Raw genomic sequence first — 21321 nt, 5'->3', positions numbered from 1 at the left:
AGCTCCCCGAACACACCAGCACCCCAAAACCCAGCACCCCAAAGAAGCAGCACCCCTAAACTCACAACCCCCCCATATAGCAGCCAACCCCCCCACCCCCGCAAAATAACACCCCCAAAACGGATCGTTCCCCCAAATAGCACCCCAAACACGCCAGCACCCCAAAATTCAGTGCCCAAACCCTATCATCCCCCCAAAGAGTACCCCAAGTACACCAGCACCCCAAACCCCAGCACCCCAAACCCACAGCATCCCAAACCCGCAGCACCCCAAACCCGCAGCATCCCAAAGAAATAGCACCCCTAAACTCATCATCCCCCCCAAAACAGCACCCCAAGTGCACCAGCACCCCAAACCCCAGCACCCCAAACCCGAAGCACCCCAAACCCGCAGCATCCCAAAGAAATAGCACCCCTAAACTCATCATCCCCCCAAAACAGCACCCCAAGTGCACCAGCACCCCAAACCCCAGCACCCCAACCCCCACAGCACCACAAAGAAGTAGCACCCAGACCCCCAGCACCCCCACAAAATAACACCCCAAAACCTATCACCCCCTCATAGCATCCCCAAGCACAGCAGCACCCCAAAAAGACCCTTCACCCCAAAGAAATAGCACCCAGACCCCCAGCACCCCCACAAAATAACACCCCAAAACCCATCACCCCCCATAGCATCCCCAAGCGCACCAGCACCCCACAGCACCCCAAATAAACAGCCCCCCCAAATCTCATCATCACCCCAGCAGTGTTTTGAAACTCATCATCACCCCAAAAGCAGCTCCCCGAACACACCAGCACCCCGAAACCCAGCACCCCAAAGAAGCAGCACCCCTAAACTCACAACCCCCCCAAATAGCACCCAACCCCCCCACCCCCGCAAAATAACGCCCCCAAAACGGATCGTTCCCCCAAACAGCACCCCAAACACGCCAGCACCCCAAAATTCAGTGCCCAAATCCTATCATCCCCCCAAAGTGTACCCCAAACCCAACAGCACCCCAAACCTCAGCACCCCAAACCTGCACCATCCCAAAGAAATAGCAGCCTTAAACTCATCATCCCCCCCAAAACAGCACCCCAAGTACACCAGCACCCCAACCCCAGCACCCCAAACCCCACAGCACCACAAAGAAGTAGCACCCAGACCCCCAGCACCCCCACAAAATAACACCCCAAAACCTATCACCCCCTCATAGCATCCCCAAGCACAGCAGCACCCCAAAAAGTCCCTTCACCCCAAAGAAATAGCACCCAGACCCCCAGCACCCCCACAAAATAACACCCCAAAACCCATCACCCCCCCAGCATCCCCAAGCGCACCAGCACCCCACAGCACCCCAAACAAACAGCCCCCCCAAATCTCATCATCACCCCAGCAGTGTTTTGAAACTCATCATCACCCCAAAAGCAGCTCCCCGAACACACCAGCACCCCGAAACCCAGCACCCCAAAGAAGCAGCACCCCTAAACTCACAACCCCCCCATATAGCAGCCAACCCCCCCACCCCCGCAAAATAACGCCCCCAAAACGGATCGTTCCCCCAAATAGCACCCCAAACACGCCAGCACCCCAAAATTCAGTGTCCAAACCCTATCATCCCCCCAAAGAGTACCCCAAACCCAACAGCACCCAAGCCTCAGCACCCCAAACCTGCACCATCCCAAAGAAATAGCACCCCTAAACTCATCATCCCCCCCAAAACAGCACCCCAAGTACACCAGCACCCCAAACCCCAGCACCCCAAACCCGAAGCACCCCAAACCTGCACCATCCCAAAGAAATAGCACCCCTAAACTCATCATCCCCCCCAAAACAGCACCCCAAGTACACCAGCACCCCAAACCCCAGCACCCCATACCCCACAGCACCACAAAGAAGTAGCACCCAAACCCCCAGCACCCCCACAAAATAACACCCCAAAACCTATCACCCCCTCATAGCATCCCCAAGCACAGCAGCACCCCAAAAAGTCCCTTCACCCCAAAGAAATAGCACCCAGACCCCCAGCACCCCCACAAAATAACACCCCAAAACCCATCACCCCCCCAGCATCCCCAAGCGCACCAGCACCCCACAGCCCCCCAAACAAACAGCCCCCCCAAATCTTATCATCACCCCAGCAGTGTTTTGAAACTCATCATCACCCCAAAAGCAGCTCCCCAAACGCACCAGCACCCCAAAACCCAGCACCCCAAAGAAGCAGCACCCCTAAACTCACAACCCCCCCATATAGCAGCCAATCCCCCCACCCCCGCAAAATAACGCCCCCAAAACGGATCGTTCCCCCAAATAACACCCCAAACACGCCAGCACCCCAAAATTCAGTGCCCAAACCCTATCATCCCCCCAAAGAGTACCCCAAGTACACCAGCACCCCAAACCTCAGCACCCCAAACCCCAGCACCCCAAACCCGCAGCATCCCAAAGAAATAGCACCCCTAAACTCATCATCCCCCCAAAACAGTACCCCAAGTACACCAGCACCCCAAACCCCAGCACCCCAAACCCGAAGCACCCCAAACCTGCACCATCCCAAAGAAATAGCACCCCTAAACTCATCATCCCCCCAAAACAGTACCCCAAGTACACCAGCACCCCAAACCCCAGCACCCCAAACCCGAAGCACCCCAAACCTGCACCATCCCAAAGAAATAGCACCCCTAAACTCATCATCCCCCCAAAACAGTACCCCAAGTACACCAGCACCCCAAACCCCAGCACCCCAAACCCGAAGCACCCCAAACCTGCACCATCCCAAAGAAATAGCACCCCTAAACTCATCATCCCCCCCAAAACAGCACCCCAAGTACACCAGCACCCCAAACCCCAGCACCCCAAACCCACAGCATCCCAAACCCGCAGCATCCCAAAGAAATAGCACCCCTAAACTCATCATCCCCCCCAAAACAGCACCCCAAGTGCACCAGCACCCCAAACCCCAGCACCCCAACCCCCACGGCACCACAAAGAAGTAGCACCCAGACCCCCAAAGAGTACCCCAATGACGACAGCACCCCAAACACAACAGCACCCCAAGGAAGCAGCACCCCTAAACTCATCATCCCCCCCAAAACAGCACCCCAAGCCGCATTGCCCCCCAAATAACAGCCCAAACACACCAGCACCCCCAAACCCCAGCGTCACAACTACACAGCACCCCAAACCCCAGCATCCCCCCTGAGAGCACCCCCAACACACCAGCACCCCGAAAAGCAGCACCCTAAAGAAGCAGCACCCCAAGTCTCAGCGTCCCCCTGAAAGAGCACCCCCAAACACACCAGCATACCAATCCCAGCACCCAAAATCCCATCGCCCCCCCAAAATAACACCCCAAACCCCGGCACCCCCCAAAACCCTTCAGCCCTCCCAAACAACACCCAGGAATCCATCACCCCCCCCAGATAGCACCCAGAAACCCATTAGCCCCCAAACCAGCACCCCCAAACCCCATCAGCCCCCAAACGACACCCCAAACCCTATCAGCCCCCAAACCAGCACCCCAAACCCCATCAGCCCCCAAACCAGCACCCCAAACCCAATCAGCCCCCAAACCAGCACCCCAAAACCCATCACCCCCAAACCAGCACCCCAAACCCCATCAGCCCCCAAACGACACCCCAAACCCCATCAGCTCCCAAACCAGCACCCCAAACCCCAGCACCCCCCAAACCAGCACCCCAAACCCCATCAGCCCCAAACCAGCACTCCAAACCCCAGCACCCCCCAAACCAGCACCCCAAACCCCATCAGCCCCAAACCAGCACCCCAAACCCCAGCACCCCCAAACCAACACTCCAAACCCCATCAGCCCCAAACCAACACCCCAAACCTCATCAATCCCCAAACCAGCACCCCAAACCACATCAGCCCCCAAACGACACCCCAAAACCCATCAGCTCCCAAACCAGCACCCCAAACCCCAGCACTCCCAAACCAGCACCCCAAACCCCAGCACCCCCCAAACCAGCACCCCAAACCCTATCAGCCCCCAAACCAGCACCCCAAACCCCAGCACCCCCCAAACCAGCACCCCAAACCCTATCAGCCCCCAAACCAGCACCCCAAACCCCAGCACCCCCAAACCAGCACCCCAAACCCCAGCACCCGCCAAACCAACACCCCAAACCCCATCAGCCCCCAAACCAGCACCCCAAACCCCAGCACCCCCCAAACCAACACCCCAAACCCTATCAGCCCCCAAACCAGCCCCCCAAACCCCAGCACCCCCAAACCAGCACGCCAAACCCCAGCACCCCCCAAACCAATACCCCAAACCCCATCAGCCCCCAAACCAGCACCCCAAATCCTATCATCCCCCCAAAGAGTACCCCAAACCCAACAGCACCCAAGCCTCAGCACCCCAAACCCGCAGCATCCCAAAGAAATAGCACCCCAAACCCCAGCACCCCCCAAACCAGCACCCCAAACCCCATCAGCCCCCAAACCAGCACCCCAAACCCTATCAGCCCCCAAACCAGCCCCCCAAACCCCAGCACCCCCCAAACCAGCACCCCAAACCCCATCAGCCCCCAAACCAACACCCCAAACCCCAGCACCCCCCAAACCAGCTCCCCCAAACCCCATCAACCCCCAAATCAGCACCCCAAACCCCAGCACCCCCCAAACGACACCCCAAACCCCATCAACCCCCAAACCAGCACCCCAAACCCCAGCACCCCCAAACCAGCACCCCAAACCACATCAGCCCCCAAACGACACCCCAAAACCCATCAGCTCCCAAACCAGCACCCCAAACCCCAGCACCCCCAAACCAGCACCCCAAACCCCAGCACCCCCCAAACCAGCACCCCAAACCCCAGCACCCCCAAACCAGCACCCCAAACCCCAGCACCCCCCAAACCAACACCCCACACCCCATCAGCCCCCAAACCAGCACCCCAAACCCCAGCACCCCCAAACCAACACCCCACACCCCATCATCCCCAAACCAGCACCCCCAAACCCCAGCACCCCCAAACCGAAACCCCAAACCCCAGCACTCCCCAAACCAACCCCCCCCAAACTCACCCTCTCCCCACAACAACACCCAGAAATCCACCATCCCCCCCAGACATCACCCCCAAAACTCCAGCCCCCTAAAACCCAGCAGCCAAGAGCCAGCCCTGTGCTGGTCCCTGGGGAGCTGGGCTGGGGCCGGGCTCGGGGCGGGCCGCGGGAGTCGCCCCAGCGGCTTCAGGGGGTGCTGGCTGTGCCCAGGGCTGTGCCCAGGGCTGCCCCCAGGGCTGTCCTCGGAGCTGAGGCCCCCCGGGCTGTCCCCAGGGCTGTCGCCGTCCCCACAGCCCGGGGGGGCCCCCAGCGCCCCCAGGCAGGGCAGCAGGGGCTGCTCACCGGCCAGCGAGAGGAGCCTCAGGCTGCCCATGCCCAGGAGATGCTTCAGGCCAAAATCCTGCACCTGGAAGGGAGATAGGATGGGAGCAGAGGGGGCACGGGGGGGGGGCTCCGTGAGGGGGCGCTCTGGAACTGGGGGCTCAGCATTGCTGGGGCAGAGGGTTGGGGGCAGGGACAGAATGCTGGGGCTGGGAAGTGGGGCAGGGGATGGGGGCAGGGGCTGGGTGCTGGGTGCTGGGACCAGGAGCTGGGTGCTGGGGCAGGGTGCTGGGGCAGAGTGCCAGGCCAGAGAGCTGGGTGCTGGGGCAGGGAGCTGGGCGCAAGATCAGAGTGCTGGGGCAAGGTGGCAGGGCTGAGTCCTGCGAGCTCCCAGAGCACCCAGCCCATCCCTTCACCTCCTGGCGCCGAGCGCGGGGAGTCTCCGGCCAGCCCGAGGCGCCCGCCCCGAGCGGGAGGCTCATCTGCAGGGAGGTGCCAGCCGCTCTGCCCGCCCTCCCCATGTGGCACCTGGGACGGGCAGGGCTGCGTGCCCCCTGGCACCTACCTGGCAGCACCAGCGCAGGTAGAGGCTCCGCAGGGAGGACATGGTGGACAGGTAGCTGAGGCCGGTGTCGGTGATCCGCACACACCTGCGGGCACAGCGCGGCTCAGGGCTGCCCGCGCAGGGCCCCGCCTGCCCCGCCCCCGCGCGGCTCGGCTCGGCACGGCACGGCACGGCTCGGCACGGCACCCGGGGCACCGGCCTCGGCATGGTCCGGCGCGGCTCAGCACGGCACGGCACCCGGGGCACCGGCCTCGGCATGGGCCGGCACGGCTTGGCACGGCACCCGGGGCACCGGCCTCGGCATGGCCCGGCACGGCTCGGCACGGCACGGCACGGCACCCGGGGCACCGGCCTCGGCATGGCCCGGCACGGCATGGCCCGGCCCGGCATGGCATGGCATGGCACAGCACACCTCAGTTCCAAACGGCATGTGACATGACATGGTGTAGCATGGCATGCCTGGGCACAGCCTGGCATGACTCAGCATGATTTGGCACGGCACAGAATGCCTCAGCTCAGAATGCTATGACATAACGTTGCATGGCATGCCCCAGTGTGGCTCAGCATGGCATGGCATGGCATTGCCTTGCCATGATGTGGCGTGGCATGGTTTGGCATGGCATGGCACTGCATGGCATGACAGCATGGCATGGGGTGGCATTTGATGACTTGCCATGGCATGACATGGTACAGCGTGCCTTAGCACTGCTCAGCATTCCTCAGCGTGGCACAGCATGGCACAGCATTGCCTCAGCATGGCAGGGCAACAGGGGGTGGCATGGCTCGGCAGGGCACAATGTGCCTTGTCCACTGCTTGGCATGACCCAGCATGGCTTGGCCTGGCATGGAACAGCTCAGCTCAGAATGCTATGAGATGGTATGGCATGGCAGCATGACGTGGCACGGCTTGGCGTGGCTTGGCATGGCATGACATTCCTTGGCACTGCTTGGCATGTCTCAGCAGAGCCTGGCATGGCATAGCCTCAACATCATGTGGCATGGCATGCCAGATCTTGGCATGACACAACAGCATGGCATGGCGTGGTATGGCACAGCATGCCTTGGCACTGCTCAACATGGCACAGCATGGCACAGCTCTAAGCAGCATGCTACTGCATGACATGACAGCATGGCATAGCTTGGCATGGCTTGGCACAGCTCAGCACAGCATGGCTTAGCATGGCACAGCATGCCTTGGCACTGCTCTACATTCCTCGGCACGGCTTGGCATGGCATGGCACAGCTCAGCATGTCATAGCATTGCTTTGGCAAAGCATGGCACAGCTCAGCAGGCCATGGCACAGCTTGGCATGACAGAACATGCCTTGTCCCTGCTTGGCATGGCTCAGCATGGCTTGGCAGGGGACGGCACAGGTTGGCACAGGCTGACACAGTCCAGCACAGCCCGGCACAGTCTGGCATAGGCTGGCACAAGATGGCACAGACCATCACGGGCTGGCACAGCCTGGTACAGGCTGGCATTGGCTGTCATGGGCTGGCACAGTCGAGCACAGTCTGGCACAGGCTGGCATAGGCTGGCACAGGCTGGCACAAGATGGCACAGACCAGCACGGGCTGGCACAGCCTGGTACAGGCTGGCATTGGCTGTCATGGGCTGGTACAGTCGAACACAGTCCGGCACAGGCTGGCATAGGCTGGCACAGGTTGGCACCAGATGGCACAGACCAGCACGGGCTGGCACAGCCTGGTACAGGCTGGCATTGGCTGTCATGGGCTGGCACAGTCGAGCACAGTCTGGCACAGGCTGGCATAGGCTGGCACAGGCTGGCACAAGATGGCACAGACCAGCACGGGCTGGCACAGCCTGGTACAGGCTGGCATTGACTGTCATGGGCTGGTACAGTCGAACACAGTCCGGCACAGGCTGGCATAGGCTGGCACAGGCTGGCGCGGGTTGGTATGGTCTGGCAAGGGTTAGAACGGGCCGGCCCGGGTTGGCACGGTCTGGCACGGGTTGGTACGGTCTGGCACGGGTTGGCACGGTCTGGCACGGGTTGGCACGGTCTGGCACGAGTTGGCACGGGCCGGCCCGGGTTGGCACGGTCTGGCACGGGTCGGCACGGGCCGGCCCGGGCGCATACCTGTCGAGCACCAGCTCCTCCAGCTTGTGCAGGTCGCAGGCGATGTACTCCAGGGCCATGTCGGTGATCCGCGGGCACCAGGACAGGTCGAGGCTGCGCAGCTTCCGCAGGTTCTCGGCCACCAGCTCCACGCCGTCGTCGGTGACCTTGGAGCAGCCGGAGAGGCTGAGCACGCTCAGGTTGGGCAGGCTGTGCACCATGTTGACCACGCCGTGGTTGGTGATCTCCCAGCAGGAGTTGAGGCGCAGGGTGTGGGTGGTGTAGCCCTGCTTGGCCGTGAAGTACGCCAGGGCCGTGTCCGTGACGTGGTAAGCCTGCAGGTTGAGCTCGGCCAGGTTGGGCAGCAGCTGCGAGATGGCAGCGATGGCATCGTCGGCCACGTTGATGCAGTCGCTGACGCTCAGCGCCGTGATGCGAGCGTTCAGGCTGGACCACAGCCCTGCCTCCGTGAAGTCGTTGCAGCCGGACAGCTCCAGCCTCACCACGCCCTGCATCTGCTCCAGCATCACCTGCCGGGGGGCCAGCAGGCTCAGGGGGTGCCAGGCACCGCCGCTGCCCTCCTCGTGCCCTCGTCCCGGCGACTGCTCAGCCCCCTCCAGGCATCTCCTGCTCAGCCCCATCCAGGAATCCCCTGCTCAGCCCCTTCCAGGCTTCTCCCTGCTCAGCCCCTTCCAGGCATCTTCTGCTCAGCCCCATCCAGGCATCCCCTGCTCAGCCCCAACCAGGCATCCCCTGCTCAGCCCCATGCAGGCATCTCCTGCTCAGCCCCATCCAGGCATCCCCTGCTCAGCCCCAACCAGGCATCCCCTGCTCAGCCCCATCCAGGCATCCCCTGCTCAGCCTCTTCCAGGCATCCCCTGCTCAGCCCCCTCCAGGAATCCCCTGCTCAGCCCCCTCCAGGAATCCCCTGCTCAGCCCCTTCCAGGTTTCTCCCTGCTCAGCCCCATCCAGGCATCTCCTGCTCTGCCCCATCCAGGCATCCCCTGCTCAGCCCCATCCAGGTTTCTCCCTGCTCAGCCCCTTCCAGGCATCCCCTGCTCAGCCCCATCCAGGCATCTCCTGCTCAGCCCCATCCAGGCATCCCCTGCTCAGCCCCATCCAGGAATCCCCTGCTCAGCCCCTTCCAGGTTTCTCCCTGCTCAGCCCCATCCAGGCATCCCCTGCTCATCCCCATCCAGGCATCTCCTGCTCAGCCCCATCCAGGCATCCCCTGCTCAGCCCCTTCCAGGCATCCCCTGCTCAGCCCCATCCAGGCATCCCCTGCTCAGCCCCATCCAGGAATCCCCTGCTCAGCCCCATCCAGGAATCCCCTGCTCAGCCCCTTCCAGGTTTCTCCCTGCTCAGCCCCATCCAGGCATCCCCTGCTCAGCCCCATCCAGGCATCCCCTGCTCAGCCCCATCCAGGAATCCCCTGCTCAGCCCCTTCCAGGTTTCTCCCTGCTCAGCCCCATCCAGGCATCCCCTGCTCAGCCCCATCCAGGCATCCCCTGCTCAGCCCCATCCAGGCATCCCCTGCTCAGCCCCATCCAGGTTTCTCCCTGCTCAGCCCAATCCATGCATCCCCTGCTCAGCCCCATCCAGGCACCTCCTGCTCAGCCCCATCCAGGTTTCTCCCTGCTCAGCCCAATCCATGCATCCCCTGCTCGGCCCCATCCAGGCATCTCCTGCTCAGCCCCATCCAGGCATCCCCTGCTCAGCCCCTTCCAGTCATCCCCTGCTCAGCCCCTTCCAGGCTTCTCCTGTTGCCCCCAGGCTTCCATGAGGCCAAACTTCTCCCTGGCATCACCCTGGCATTGGAGCAGCGCCTAGCTCCAGGACATGTCCCAGGAGGGGACAGGGTGAGACCCACTGGCCCCAGCCCCTTGGTGCCAGGCTGGGCACTGCTCTGGGAGGATGCAGGTGTAGAGCAGCTGGTGCTGGGTTTGGCCATCACACGGTGCAGGGGACCTTGTCTGGTGCCAGGCAGGACCATGAGCTGCCCCATCTCTGACCCAGGGCATTCCTTCGCCAAGGAGCAGCCAGCCAAGCAACACTGTCCCCATGCCTTGAGCCTTGCCCACTGCTCACCACCCACCAGCATGATCCCCTTGGTAGCAGCATCCACGGGCAGCAGGGATGCCACCTCTTCCACCACCAGCACCCTCAACCCCTGCCCAGTGCAGGCTGCAGCCCAGCCCCCTATCCAGACAGGGCCTCCTGCTGCCTGCTCCTCTGCTTGGCGGCCGGACAAAGCTCTGCCCGCAGCCATGTGCCCAGGGGCACCAGGAGAGGACCCATCGTGGCCACACCTCAACCACCTTGGTCAGCTGGCTGCGGTCACCTACCTCCAGCCCCGCATCCGTGATGGTCGACCTCTTAAGGCTCATGGACTTGACTCCCTTCTTGGAGAGGGGATAGTTGTCAATGAACTCACAAATGTCCAGGTCAGAGACCCCCACCAGGCAGAAGCCCTCGAAGCCGCGCACGGCGAAGCCCTGCAGGCTGACGAACTCCTTCTCCCCGCCGGGCAGGACGTTGTAGAGCTCCTTGGTGTGCAGGACGGGGGTCAGGCCCACCCAGAACTTGGGCTGGTAGAGCACCCGGCGCCAGGCCTTGCACACCTGCGCCAGGACGCACTTCTCGCACGCCGAAAAGTACCAGAACAGGCGGTTGAGGATCTTCTCGTCCACCGCCAGCTGCCTCTCCGCGGGCGAGCCGGGGAGCCGCTCCGGGCAGGGCTGCTCCGAGCCTGCGCCCGCGCTCAGTCCCGCCAGGGGCGCGCCGGGAGGGGACGAGACGCCGCCCAGAGCGGCCAAGGAGAGCGGGGAGGCCAGGCTGGGGATGGGCAGGTCGCTGTGCTGGGCTAAGGCCGGGCTGAGGATGGCAGGCACGGAGGAAGGCTGGCACAGGCGGTTCTTGACGGCGGGGGTGCCTTTGGTGATGCTGGCGGAGCCGAGGCCGTTGGCTTGGGTGGGGATCTTCACCAGTCCATTGCGGGGCAAACATGGGGGCTTGGTGTCGCCGTTTCTCGGGCTCGACATCTTCCACGGGTCTCTCTGCAAGGCAGGGGGGGAGGTGTGAGGGCAGGGTGGGCAAGGCTGGCAAATGGCATGGCACTGGTGGGGTAGAGACCCTGGAGGTCATGGATTCACAGAACAATTGGTGTTGGAAGGGACATTCAAGATCATCCCGTTCCAGCCCCCTGCCACAGGCAGCGACACCTCCCACCAGCACAAGCTGCTCAGGGCCTCATCCAGCCTGGCCTTCAACATCTCCAGGCAGGAGGCAGCCACAGCCTCCCTGGGCAACCTGTGCCAGAGTCTCACCGGTCCCTGGGCAGGGCTGGGAAGTTTGATGGCACTGGTGGGGATGGAGACCCTGAGTGAGGCACAAGGCAGCATCGAGGTGTAGGTGGTGCAGGACCTTTGGGCACAGCCCCAGAGGGCCATGGATAGGGCATGGAGTAAGGTCCTCCAAGGGGCTGTGAGGCCCCTGTGTCCTCCATGGTGGGGGACAGGTGGGGATTTGTCCCCAGACATTCACATTCTTCTCTGAGCCGAGGATCCAGCCCCCAGTGGGAGACAGAGCAGGGTCACAGAGTTGTGTTGTTTTAACCACAGGTTCTGGAAGGCCACCAGAAGGTCTCCTCAGTGACCTCCTTTCTCTTGGGAGGCAGAAGTCCTGCTTTGGGAACCCACTGGCCCCCCAGGCCCTGGAGGACGTGAAGATGGTCGTGTGGAAGAACACCACGGACGGGGTGCAGGACAACGGCCTGACGCTGACCGGTAACGGCGGGGGGCTGCCTGCCCCCTGCCAGCCAGGCCTGGGGCACCCCCTGCCCAGCACCTTCCCAGGGCCCTGCCCTCGGCCTCAGCCTCTGGGCAAAGCAAGCCTGAGCCTGCTGTGGCTGCCAGAACTCCCTCTCCCAGCAGCTTGTCCAAGCCACTCCTGGGCAGCCAACATCATCTCACTAAGAGCTCAGCAGCTCTCCACAGACCTGTGGTGACAGAGCCTCCAGCACACTCACCCTGGGCTTGGAAAGGAAGTCAGAAATATAGAACCATGGACTGGTCTGGTTTGGAGGGGATTTTTATAGGTCCTCTAGTCCAGGGACAGGTAGTGGAGGGACAGCTGCAGCCACAGCAGGCTGCTCCCAGCCCCAACCAACCTGCCCTGCACTGCTGCCAGCCATGGGGCAGCTCCACCTCTCTGGGCAGCCTGGCACAGGCTCTCCCCACCCTCAGCACCAAACATTTCTCCTTCTCTCCACTCTCAGGCTCCCTCTTGCACTTCAAACCATCCCCCCTTGGCCTGGCCCAACAGGCCCTGCTCAGCACTCTGTCCCCAGCTCTCTTCTGGCCTCTTGAAGCTCTGCAAGGCCCCCAGGAGGTCTCCCTGGAGCCTTCTCCTCTGCAGGCTGCACAACCCCAACCCTCCCAGCCTGGCCTCCCAGCAGAGGGCTTCCAGCCTCCCAGCACTGCTGTGGAGCTGAGAGGAGGCAGCAGCAGCAGAGCTGAGCTGCCCATGGTGGCTGTGCCAGCCTGACACTGTGCCTGTGCCACATGAGGCTGTGCCACACTGGCACCGAGCTGGCTGAGCCCTGCTGGGCCCCCTGGCTGCCCGGCGAGGCAGCGCCATAAATATTTCAGCGGCAGCAGCCCGGCCCTGCTGCGGCCCCCATCCATTATTCAGCACACTCCCCTCTATAAATACAGAGGTGAATAATTGATGGGGGCTCAGCCCCCACCCTACAGCTTCTGCCCCAGCTGCTGCCTGGCACGGGGCCCTGCCACTTGCCCTGCCCACCCTGCACACAGCCTGCTTGCAGGTGCTCTGCCAGACCCTGAGCACACTGAGCTCCTGCAGCCTCTGGCAACACAGTGAGCAGGAGATGGAGCTTGGGGAAGCAGTTTCCAAGCCATGGACAAGGTCCCCAAGCCCTGAGAGTGCCTGGTGATGGCTGATGGGATCATGGAATCGTGGAATCTTGGAATGATTTGGGTTGGAAGGGACCCCAAAGATCATCCAATTCCACCCCCAGTGCCATGGGCTGGGACACTTCATACTAAGACTAGGTTGCTCAAGGCCTTCTCCAGCCTGGTGGACAAGGTTGGACTAGTGGGAGCTGCTGAGGTCAGGGTGAGAGTGCTGGGAGCTGCTGAGGTCAGGGTGAGAGGGGTGGGAGCTGCTGAGGTCAGGATGAGAGTGCTGGGGGCTGCTGAGGCCAGGGTGAGAGTTCTGGGAGCTGCTGAGGCCAGGGTGAGAGGTGGGAGCTGCTGAGGTCAGGATGAGAGGTGGGAGCTGCTGAGGTCAGGGTGAGAGGTGGGAGCTGCTGAGGCCAGGGTGAGAGTGCTGGGAGCTGCTAAGGTCAGGGTGAGAGGTGGGAGCTGCTGAGGTCAGGGTGAGAGGTGGGAGCTGCTGAGGCCAGGGTGAGAGTGCTGGGAGCTGCTGAGGCCAGGGTGAGAGTGCTGGGAGCTGCTGAGGTCAGGGTGAGAGTGCTGGGAGCTGCTGAGGTCAGGATGAGAGGTGGGAGCTGCTGAGGCCAGGGTGAGAGTGCTGGGAGCTGCTGAGGCCAGGGTGAGAGGGGTGGGAGCTGCTGAGGCCAGGGTGAGAGGTGGGAGCTGCTGAGGCCAGGGTGAGAGTGCTGGGAGCTGCTGAGGCCAGGGTGAGAGGTGGGAGCTGCTGAGGTCAGGATGAGAGGTGGGAGCTGCTGAGGCCAGGGTGAGAGTGCTGGGAGCTGCTGAGGTCAGGGTGAGAGGGGTGGGAGCTGCTGAGGCCAGGGTGAGAGGTGGGAGCTGCTGAGGCCAGGGTGAGAGTGCTGGGAGCTGGTGAGGCCAGGGTGAGAGTGCTGGGAGCTGCTGAGGTCAGGATGAGAGGTGGGAGCTGCTGAGGTCAGGATGAGAGGTGGGAGCTGCTGAGGTCAGGGTGAGAGTGCTGGGAGCTGCTGAGGCCAGGGTGAGAGGTGGGAGCTGCTGAGGTCAGGATGAGAGGTGGGAGCTGGTGAGGCCAGGGTGAGAGTGCTGGGAGCTGGTGAGGCCAGGGTGAGAGTGCTGGGAGCTGCTGAGGTCAGGATGAGAGTGCTGGGAGCTGCTGAGGCCAGGGTGAGAGTGCTGGGAGCTGCTGAGGCCAGGGTGAGAGTGCTGGGAGCTGCTGAGGTCAGGATGAGAGTGCTGGGAGCTGCTGAGGCCAGGGTGAGAGTGCTGGGAGCTGCTGAGGTCAGGATGAGAGGTGGGAGCTTCTGAGGCCAGGGTGAGAGTGCTGGGAGCTGTTGAGGCCAGGGTGAGAGTGCTGGGAGCTGTTGAGGCCAGGGTGAGAGTGCTGGGAGCTGCTGAGGTCAGGGTGAGAGTGCTGGGAGCTGCTGAGGTCAGGGTGAGAGGTGGGAGCTGCTGAGGCCAGGGTGAGAGTGCTGGGAGCTGCTGAGGCCAGGGTGAGAGGTGGGAGCTGCTGAGGCCAGGGTGAGAGTGCTGGGAGCTGCTGAGGCCAGGGTGAGAGGTGGGAGCTGTTGAGGCCAGGGTGAGAGTGCTGGGAGCTGTTGAGGCCAGGGTGAGAGTGCTGGGAGCTGCTGAGGTCAGGGTGAGAGTGCTGGGAGCTGCTGAGGTCAGGGTGAGAGGTGGGAGCTGCTGAGGCCAGGGTGAGAGTGCTGGGAGCTGCTGAGGCCAGGGTGAGAGGTGGGAGCTGCTGAGGTCAGGATGAGAGGTGGGAGCTGCTGAGGCCAGGGTGAGAGGTGGGAGCTGCTGAGGCCAGGGTGAGAGGTGGGAGCTGCTGAGGCCAGGGTGAGAGTGCTGGGACCTGCTGAGGCCTCTCCCATGCTGGCATGGAGGTGCTTGCAGGCAGCCCAGTGGCAGCCCAGTCCCAGGACATAACCACAGCCCTCTGCAGACAGACTGATGCTGGTCCCTGCGTGGCTGCAGCCTCCTCTGCCTCCACTCACACTGCCTGGGGGAGGAGCTGAGCCTCTGCTGCTTGGACCTGTCTGAAACTCAGTTGAAAGCAGGTGAAGAGGAGGGGAAAGAAGGAAGAAGCTGCAAACCAGTGGCTGTAGTTAGGGCAGCCTGCAGAGCAGGGTCCAAGGAGTCTGCCACAGCCCTGCAGCACGAATCCAAGCAGGTAGTGCTGGCTGCACAGCAATGCTGCCACTCCAGCACGGGTCCCGCAGCCAAAGCCGTGGTTACCCCCAGCAAGAGGACAGGTGGTGGCAGAGGGACAGTCTGGGGCCTCAGCAGCCCCAGGGCACAGTCACAGGAGGAGCCAGATGCTGACAAGTGGCTGGACAGAAATGCAGCCAGCAGGAGGTGTTGGCAAGGGTTGCAGCCAGCTCAGCCCTCACCTGCTCCCTGACGACAGGCTGGGGCTGGCACGGGCTGAGGGAGCTCAGCACTCTCCCACTCCTGCCTCGGGAGGCTGGGACAGGGCCCTGGGCACTGCCTGGCTCACAGAGACCCCAGCCTGTGCGTGAGCTGGGAACTGACCTCACCCAGCTGGAGGTTCAGGCCTCCTGGGCCCCAGAGGCTCCGGGCAGGGGCAGTGGGAGCCAGGCAGGCACACTGGTTGTCTGCTGCTGCACCTCCCCACTGAAATGGGCAAGCAAGGATCTGGGGGCTCCTAGCACCAGGACTGTGCTTGGAGGGGGGATCCCAGCCTGGAGAAGGTGATCTGCTTTCTCCTCCATCTCTGGCATCGTGGGGCAGCGCCGGTGTCTGCCTCTTGCTGAGGCAGGAAAGCCTCTGCCTGCTGCCAAGCATCCCCACAGCTTCCTCCACCCTGGAGCTGAGGCCACACTGCTCCACATCCCAAAGCTCTCAGCTAGATCAGATCTGCTGCGTGCTGGGACAACCACCACCACACTTGTCCTGCCCTAGGCCCTGCCCTCAACCCACTGAGCAGAGGGGAGGGAGGGAGATGAGAAGGCAGCGGCCTTGGCGGTGCCAGTGCGGAGCCCTGCGAGGGTCCAGCAGCAAGACGAGCACCTGCCAAGGCAGCAGGAGGGCAGAGGTTTACTCTTTACTCCTCTCCCTGTCACCTCACTCTTTGCAGCTGAGTGATCAGGCCAACAGCAGCAGCAGCAGCAGGAGAGTTCAGCACATCCTAACTCTGGGATCCCGCAGGAAGGGACCCCCTGGAGGGCTCACACTGCGCCCGCAGCTCGAGGGGGAGGCAGCGGCCAGCAGAGCAGCACCAGGTCCCAGGGCGCAGTGGGAGGAAACCTGACAACAGCACAGGGCAAAGGCTCTCAGTCTCCTGACTTCACTCCAGGGGGCACAGCTCGGCGGGAACGTCACCGCCGGAGCAGTCACTCCCTTCGTCAGGGCTTTGTCATCCCAGCGAGCAGCGAGGCAGAGCCGGGGGAGGGGGCTGGGGGGCGGCTCTGACGCAGGGAGAGAGAAGAAAGAAGGGGGCCCAAGAGTCTGGCACTGCTAACACCACCCAGCAGAGGAAGCTGTGGGGAAGAGGACCATGAAAGCTGCAAGGAAGGCAGAAGCATCTCAGGAAGAGACAGGAGGGCCTCGAGGGGTGGGTGAATGATGAGCCAGTATGGCAGTGCCAGCCGGCCGGGGTGTGCTGGCACAACACAGGCAGCGGCACAGGGGAGCATCCAGACCAGGCACAACACAGGCAGCGGTGCAGGGGAGCACCCAGACCAGGCACAACACAGGCAGCGGCACAGGGGAGCACCCAGACCAGGCACAACACAGGCAGCGGCGCAGGGGAGCATCCAGACCAGGCACAACACAGGCAGCGGTGCAGGGGAGCACCCAGACCAGGCACAACACAGGCAGCGGCGCAGGGGAGCACCCAGACCAGGCACAACACAGGCAGCGGCGCAGGGGAGCACCCAGACCAGGCACAACACAGGCAGCGGTGCAGGGGAGCACCCAGACCAGGCACAACACAGGCAGCGGCGCAGGGGAGCATCCAGACCAGGCACAACACAGGCAGCGGCACAGGGGAGCACCCAGACCAGGCACAACACAGGCAGCGGCGCAGGGGAGCATCCAGACCAGGCACAACACAGGCAGCGGTGCAGGGGAGCACCCAGACCAGGCACAACACAGGCAGCGGTGCAGGGGAGCACCCAGACCAGGCACAACACAGGCAGCGGTGCAGGGGAGCATCCAGACCAGGCACAACACAGGCAGCGGTGCAGGGGAGCACCCAGACCAGGCACAACACAGGCAGCGGTGCAGGGGAGCATCCAGACCAGGCACAACACAGGCAGCGGTGCAGGGGAGCACCCAGACCAGGCACAACACAGGCAGCGGTGCAGGGGAGCACCCAGACCAGGCACAACACAGGCAGCGGCGCAGGGGAGCATCCAGACCAGGCACAACACAGGCAGCGGTGCAGGGGAGCACCCAGACCAGGCACAACACAGGCAGCGGCACAGGGGAGCATCCAGACCAGGCACAACACAGGCAGCGGCACAGGGGAGCATCCAGACCAGGCACAACACAGGCAGCGGTGCAGGGGAGCACCCAGACCAGGCACAACACAGGCAGCGGTGCAGGGGAGCACCCAGACCAGGCACAACACAGGCAGCGGTGCAGGGGAGCACCCAGACCAGGCACAACACAGGCAGCGGTGCAGGGGAGCACCCAGACCAGGCACAACACAGGCAGCGGTGCAGGGGAGCACCCAGACCAGGCACAACACAGGCAGCGGCACAGGGGAGCATCCAGACCAGGCACAACACAGGCAGCGGTGCAGGGGAGCACCCAGACCAGGCACAACACAGGCAGCGGTGCAGGGGAGCACCCAGACCAGGCACAACACAGGCAGCGGCACAGGGGAGCATCCAGACCAGGCACAACACAGGCAGCGGCACAGGGGAGCATCCAGACCAGGCACAACACAGGCAGCGGCGCAGGGGAGCACCCAGACCAGGCACAACACAGGCAGCGGTGCAGGGGAGCACCCAGACCAGGCACCGGGCAGGCAACCTGTGGGGTCAGGCAGCCACCATCTGGGTCAGGAGTCACACATTGGATCTGGAGTCACACACAGGATCAGGAGTCACACACTGGATCAGGAGTCACACACTGGATCTAGAACAGTCACACACTGGATCTCTCAATCACACACTGGAACAGGAGTCATGGGATCAGGAGTCACATACAGGATCTGTCAGTCACACCCTGGATCAGGAGTCACTCACTGAATCTAGAATCACACACTGGATCTGGAGTCACACAATTGATCTGGAGTCACACACTTGAACTGGAGTCACACAGGATCTGGAGTCAAATAGGATCTGGAGTCACACATGGGATCTGGAGTCACACACTGGAGCTGGAGTCACACAGGATCTGGAGTCACAAACAGGATCTGGAGTCACACACTGGATCAGGAGTCACGCACTGGAACATGAGTCACACTGGAACAGGAGTCACTCATTGAATCTGGAGTTACACAGGATCTGGAGTCACACACTGGATCTGGAGACACACACAGGATCTGGAGTCACACACTGGATCTGGAGACACACACGGGATCTGGAGTCATACAACGGATCTGTCAGTCACACACTGGATCAGGCAGTCACTGGATCTGGCAGTCACAGGATCAGGCAGTCACTGGATCAGGCAGTCACTGGATCTGGCAGTCACGCACTGGATCAGGCAGTCACTGGATCAGGCAGTTACTGGATCAGGCAGTCACACACTGGATCAGGCAGTCACACACTGGGTCAGGCAGTCACACACTGGGTCAGGCAGTCGCACACTGGGTCAGGCAGTCACACACTGGATCAGGCAGTCACACACTGGGTCAGGCAGTCACACACTGGGTCAGGCAGTCGCACACTGGGTCAGGCAGTCACACACTGGGTCAGGCAGTCACACACTGGATCAGGCAGTCACACACTGGGTCAGGCAGTCACACACTGGGTCAGGCAGTCACACACTGGGTCAGGCAGTCGCACACTGGATCAGGCAGTCGCACACTGGATCAGGCAGTCACACACTGGGTCAGGCAGTCACACACTGGATCAGGCAGTCACACACTGGGTCAGGCAGTCACACACTGGGTCAGGCAGTCACACACTGGATCAGGCAGTCACACACTGGGTCAGGCAGTCGCACACTGGATCAGGCAGTCACAGGGTCAGGCAGTTACTGGAACAGGCAGTCACACACTGGATCTGTCAATCACACACTGGAACAGGAGTCACTCACTGAATCAAGAGTCACACACTGGATCTGGAGCCACACACAGGATCTGGAGCCACACACAGGATCTGGAGTCACACACTGGAACAGGAGTCACACACTGGATCTGGAGTCACACACTTGATCTGGAGCCACACACAGGATCTGGAGTCACACACTGGAACAGGAGTCACACACTGGATCTGGAGTCACACACTTGATCTGGAGCCACACACAGGATCTGGAGTCACACATTGGAACAGGAGTCACACACTGGATCTGGAGTCACACACTGGATCTCTCAATAACACACTGGAACAGGAGTCACGGGATCAGGAGTCACACACAGGATCAGGAGTCACACACTGGATCTGGAGTCACACACTGGAACAGGAGTCACACAGTGGAACAGGAGTCATACACAGGATCTGGAGTCACATACTGGAACAGGAGTCACACACTGGATCTGGAGTCACACACAGGATCTGGAGTCACCCACTGGATCTGTCAATCAGACACTCTATCAGGCAGTCACTGGATGTGGAGTCACCTACTGGATCTTGCAGTAACACACTGGATCTGGAGACACACACTGGATCTGGAGACACACACTGGATCTGGAGTCACACACTAGATCAGGCAGTAACTGTATCAGGCAGTCACCTACTGGATCTGTCAGTAACACACAGAATCTGGAGACACACACTGGATCTGTCAATAACACACTGGAACAGGAGTCACGGGACCAGGAGTCACACATGGGATCTGGAGTTACACACAGGATCTGTCAGTCACACACAGGATCAGGAGTCACACAGAGGATGTAGAGTCACACACTGGATCTGGAGTCGCAAGCAGGATCAGGAGTCACACACAGGATCAGGAGTCACAGACTGGATCTGGAGTCACATGCAGGATCTGGAGTCACACACTTGATCTGGAGTCACACACAGGGTCAGGAGTCTCACACTGGAACAGGAGTCACACAAGATTTGGAGTCACACACAGGATCTGGAGGCACACACAGGATCTGTCAATCACACACTGGAACAGGAGTTACTGAATCTGGAGTCACCCACTGGATCTGTCAATCACATACTGGATCAGGCAGTCACTGGATATGGAGTCACCCACTGGATCTTGCAGTAACACACTGGATCTGGAGACACACACTGGATCTGGAGACACACACTGGATCTGGCAGTTACACACTGGATCAGGCAGTCACACACTGGATCTGTCAGTCACACACTGGAACAGGCAGTCAGAAACTGGATCTGGCAGTCGCTGGATCAGGCGGTTATGGGATCCGGCAATCACTGGATCAAGCAGTAACACATTGGATCTGTCAATCACACACTGGATCAGGCAGTCACTGCATATGGAGTCACCAACTGGATCTGTAAGCAACACAATGGATCTGGAGGCACACACACAGGGTCTGTCAGTCACACACAGGAACAGGAGTCATACACTGGATCTGGAGTCACACACAGGATCCGGAGTCACACACTGGATCAGGAGTAACACACAGGATCAGGAGTCACAAAGAGGATCAGGACTCACACACTGGACCTGGAGTCACACACAGGATCTGGAGTCACACACTGGATCAGGAGTCACACACAGGATCAGGAATCACAAAGAGGTTCAGGAGTCACACACTGGACCTGGAGTCACACACAGGATCTGGAGTCACCCACTGGATCAGGCAGTCACACACTGGATCTGGCAGTCCCTGGATCAGGCAGTTACACACTGGATCAGGCAGTCACACACTGGATCACACAGTCACACTGTGGATCTGGTAGTCACAGAATCAGGCAGTCACACACTGGATCAGGCAGTCACTGGATCTGGCAGTAACACACTGGATCTGGCAGTCACTGGATCAGGCAGACATACACTAGATCACACAGTCAAACTCTGGATCTGGCAGTCACAGAATCAGGCAGTTACTGGATGTGGCAATTACTGGATCACGCAGTCACACACTGGACCTGGCAGTCACAGGATCAGGCAGTCACACACTGGATCAGGCAGTCACTGGATCAGGCAGTCACACACTGGATCAGGCAGTCACTGGATCAGGCAGTCACAGGATCACGCAGTCACACACTAGATCAGGCAGTCACACACTGGATCAGGCAGTCACACACTGGATCAGGCAGTCACTGGATCAGGCAGTCACAGGATCACG

The 21321-nt window shown here is 61.4% G+C and overlaps 1 protein-coding gene across 1 annotated transcript in view; it reads right to left on the bottom strand.

The window, feature by feature from the left end:
• Nucleotides 1-21321, bottom strand: part of FBXL16 (F-box and leucine rich repeat protein 16) — a 30698-nt gene that overhangs the window by 2802 nt on the left and 6575 nt on the right. Inside the window, exons 2-5 of the mRNA XM_068147302.1 lie at nucleotides 10323-11033; nucleotides 7999-8507; nucleotides 5897-5981; nucleotides 5353-5416 (exon numbers count right to left, since the gene is read on the bottom strand). Coding sequence (XP_068003403.1) covers nucleotides 5353-5416; nucleotides 5897-5981; nucleotides 7999-8507; nucleotides 10323-11018 — 1354 coding nt within the window. The 5' untranslated portion in view covers nucleotides 11019-11033. The remainder of the gene's footprint in view (nucleotides 1-5352; nucleotides 5417-5896; nucleotides 5982-7998; nucleotides 8508-10322; nucleotides 11034-21321) is intronic.

Source organism: Melanerpes formicivorus, unplaced genomic scaffold (assembly GCF_026170545.1).
Source record: "Melanerpes formicivorus ecotype bairdi unplaced genomic scaffold, bMelFor1.0.p_v2 SCAF_14, whole genome shotgun sequence".
NCBI classification, from domain to species: Eukaryota; Metazoa; Chordata; class Aves; order Piciformes; family Picidae; genus Melanerpes; species Melanerpes formicivorus.
Note: the sequence above shows the minus strand (reverse complement) of the source record. Positions and strands in the feature narration are given on the sequence as shown.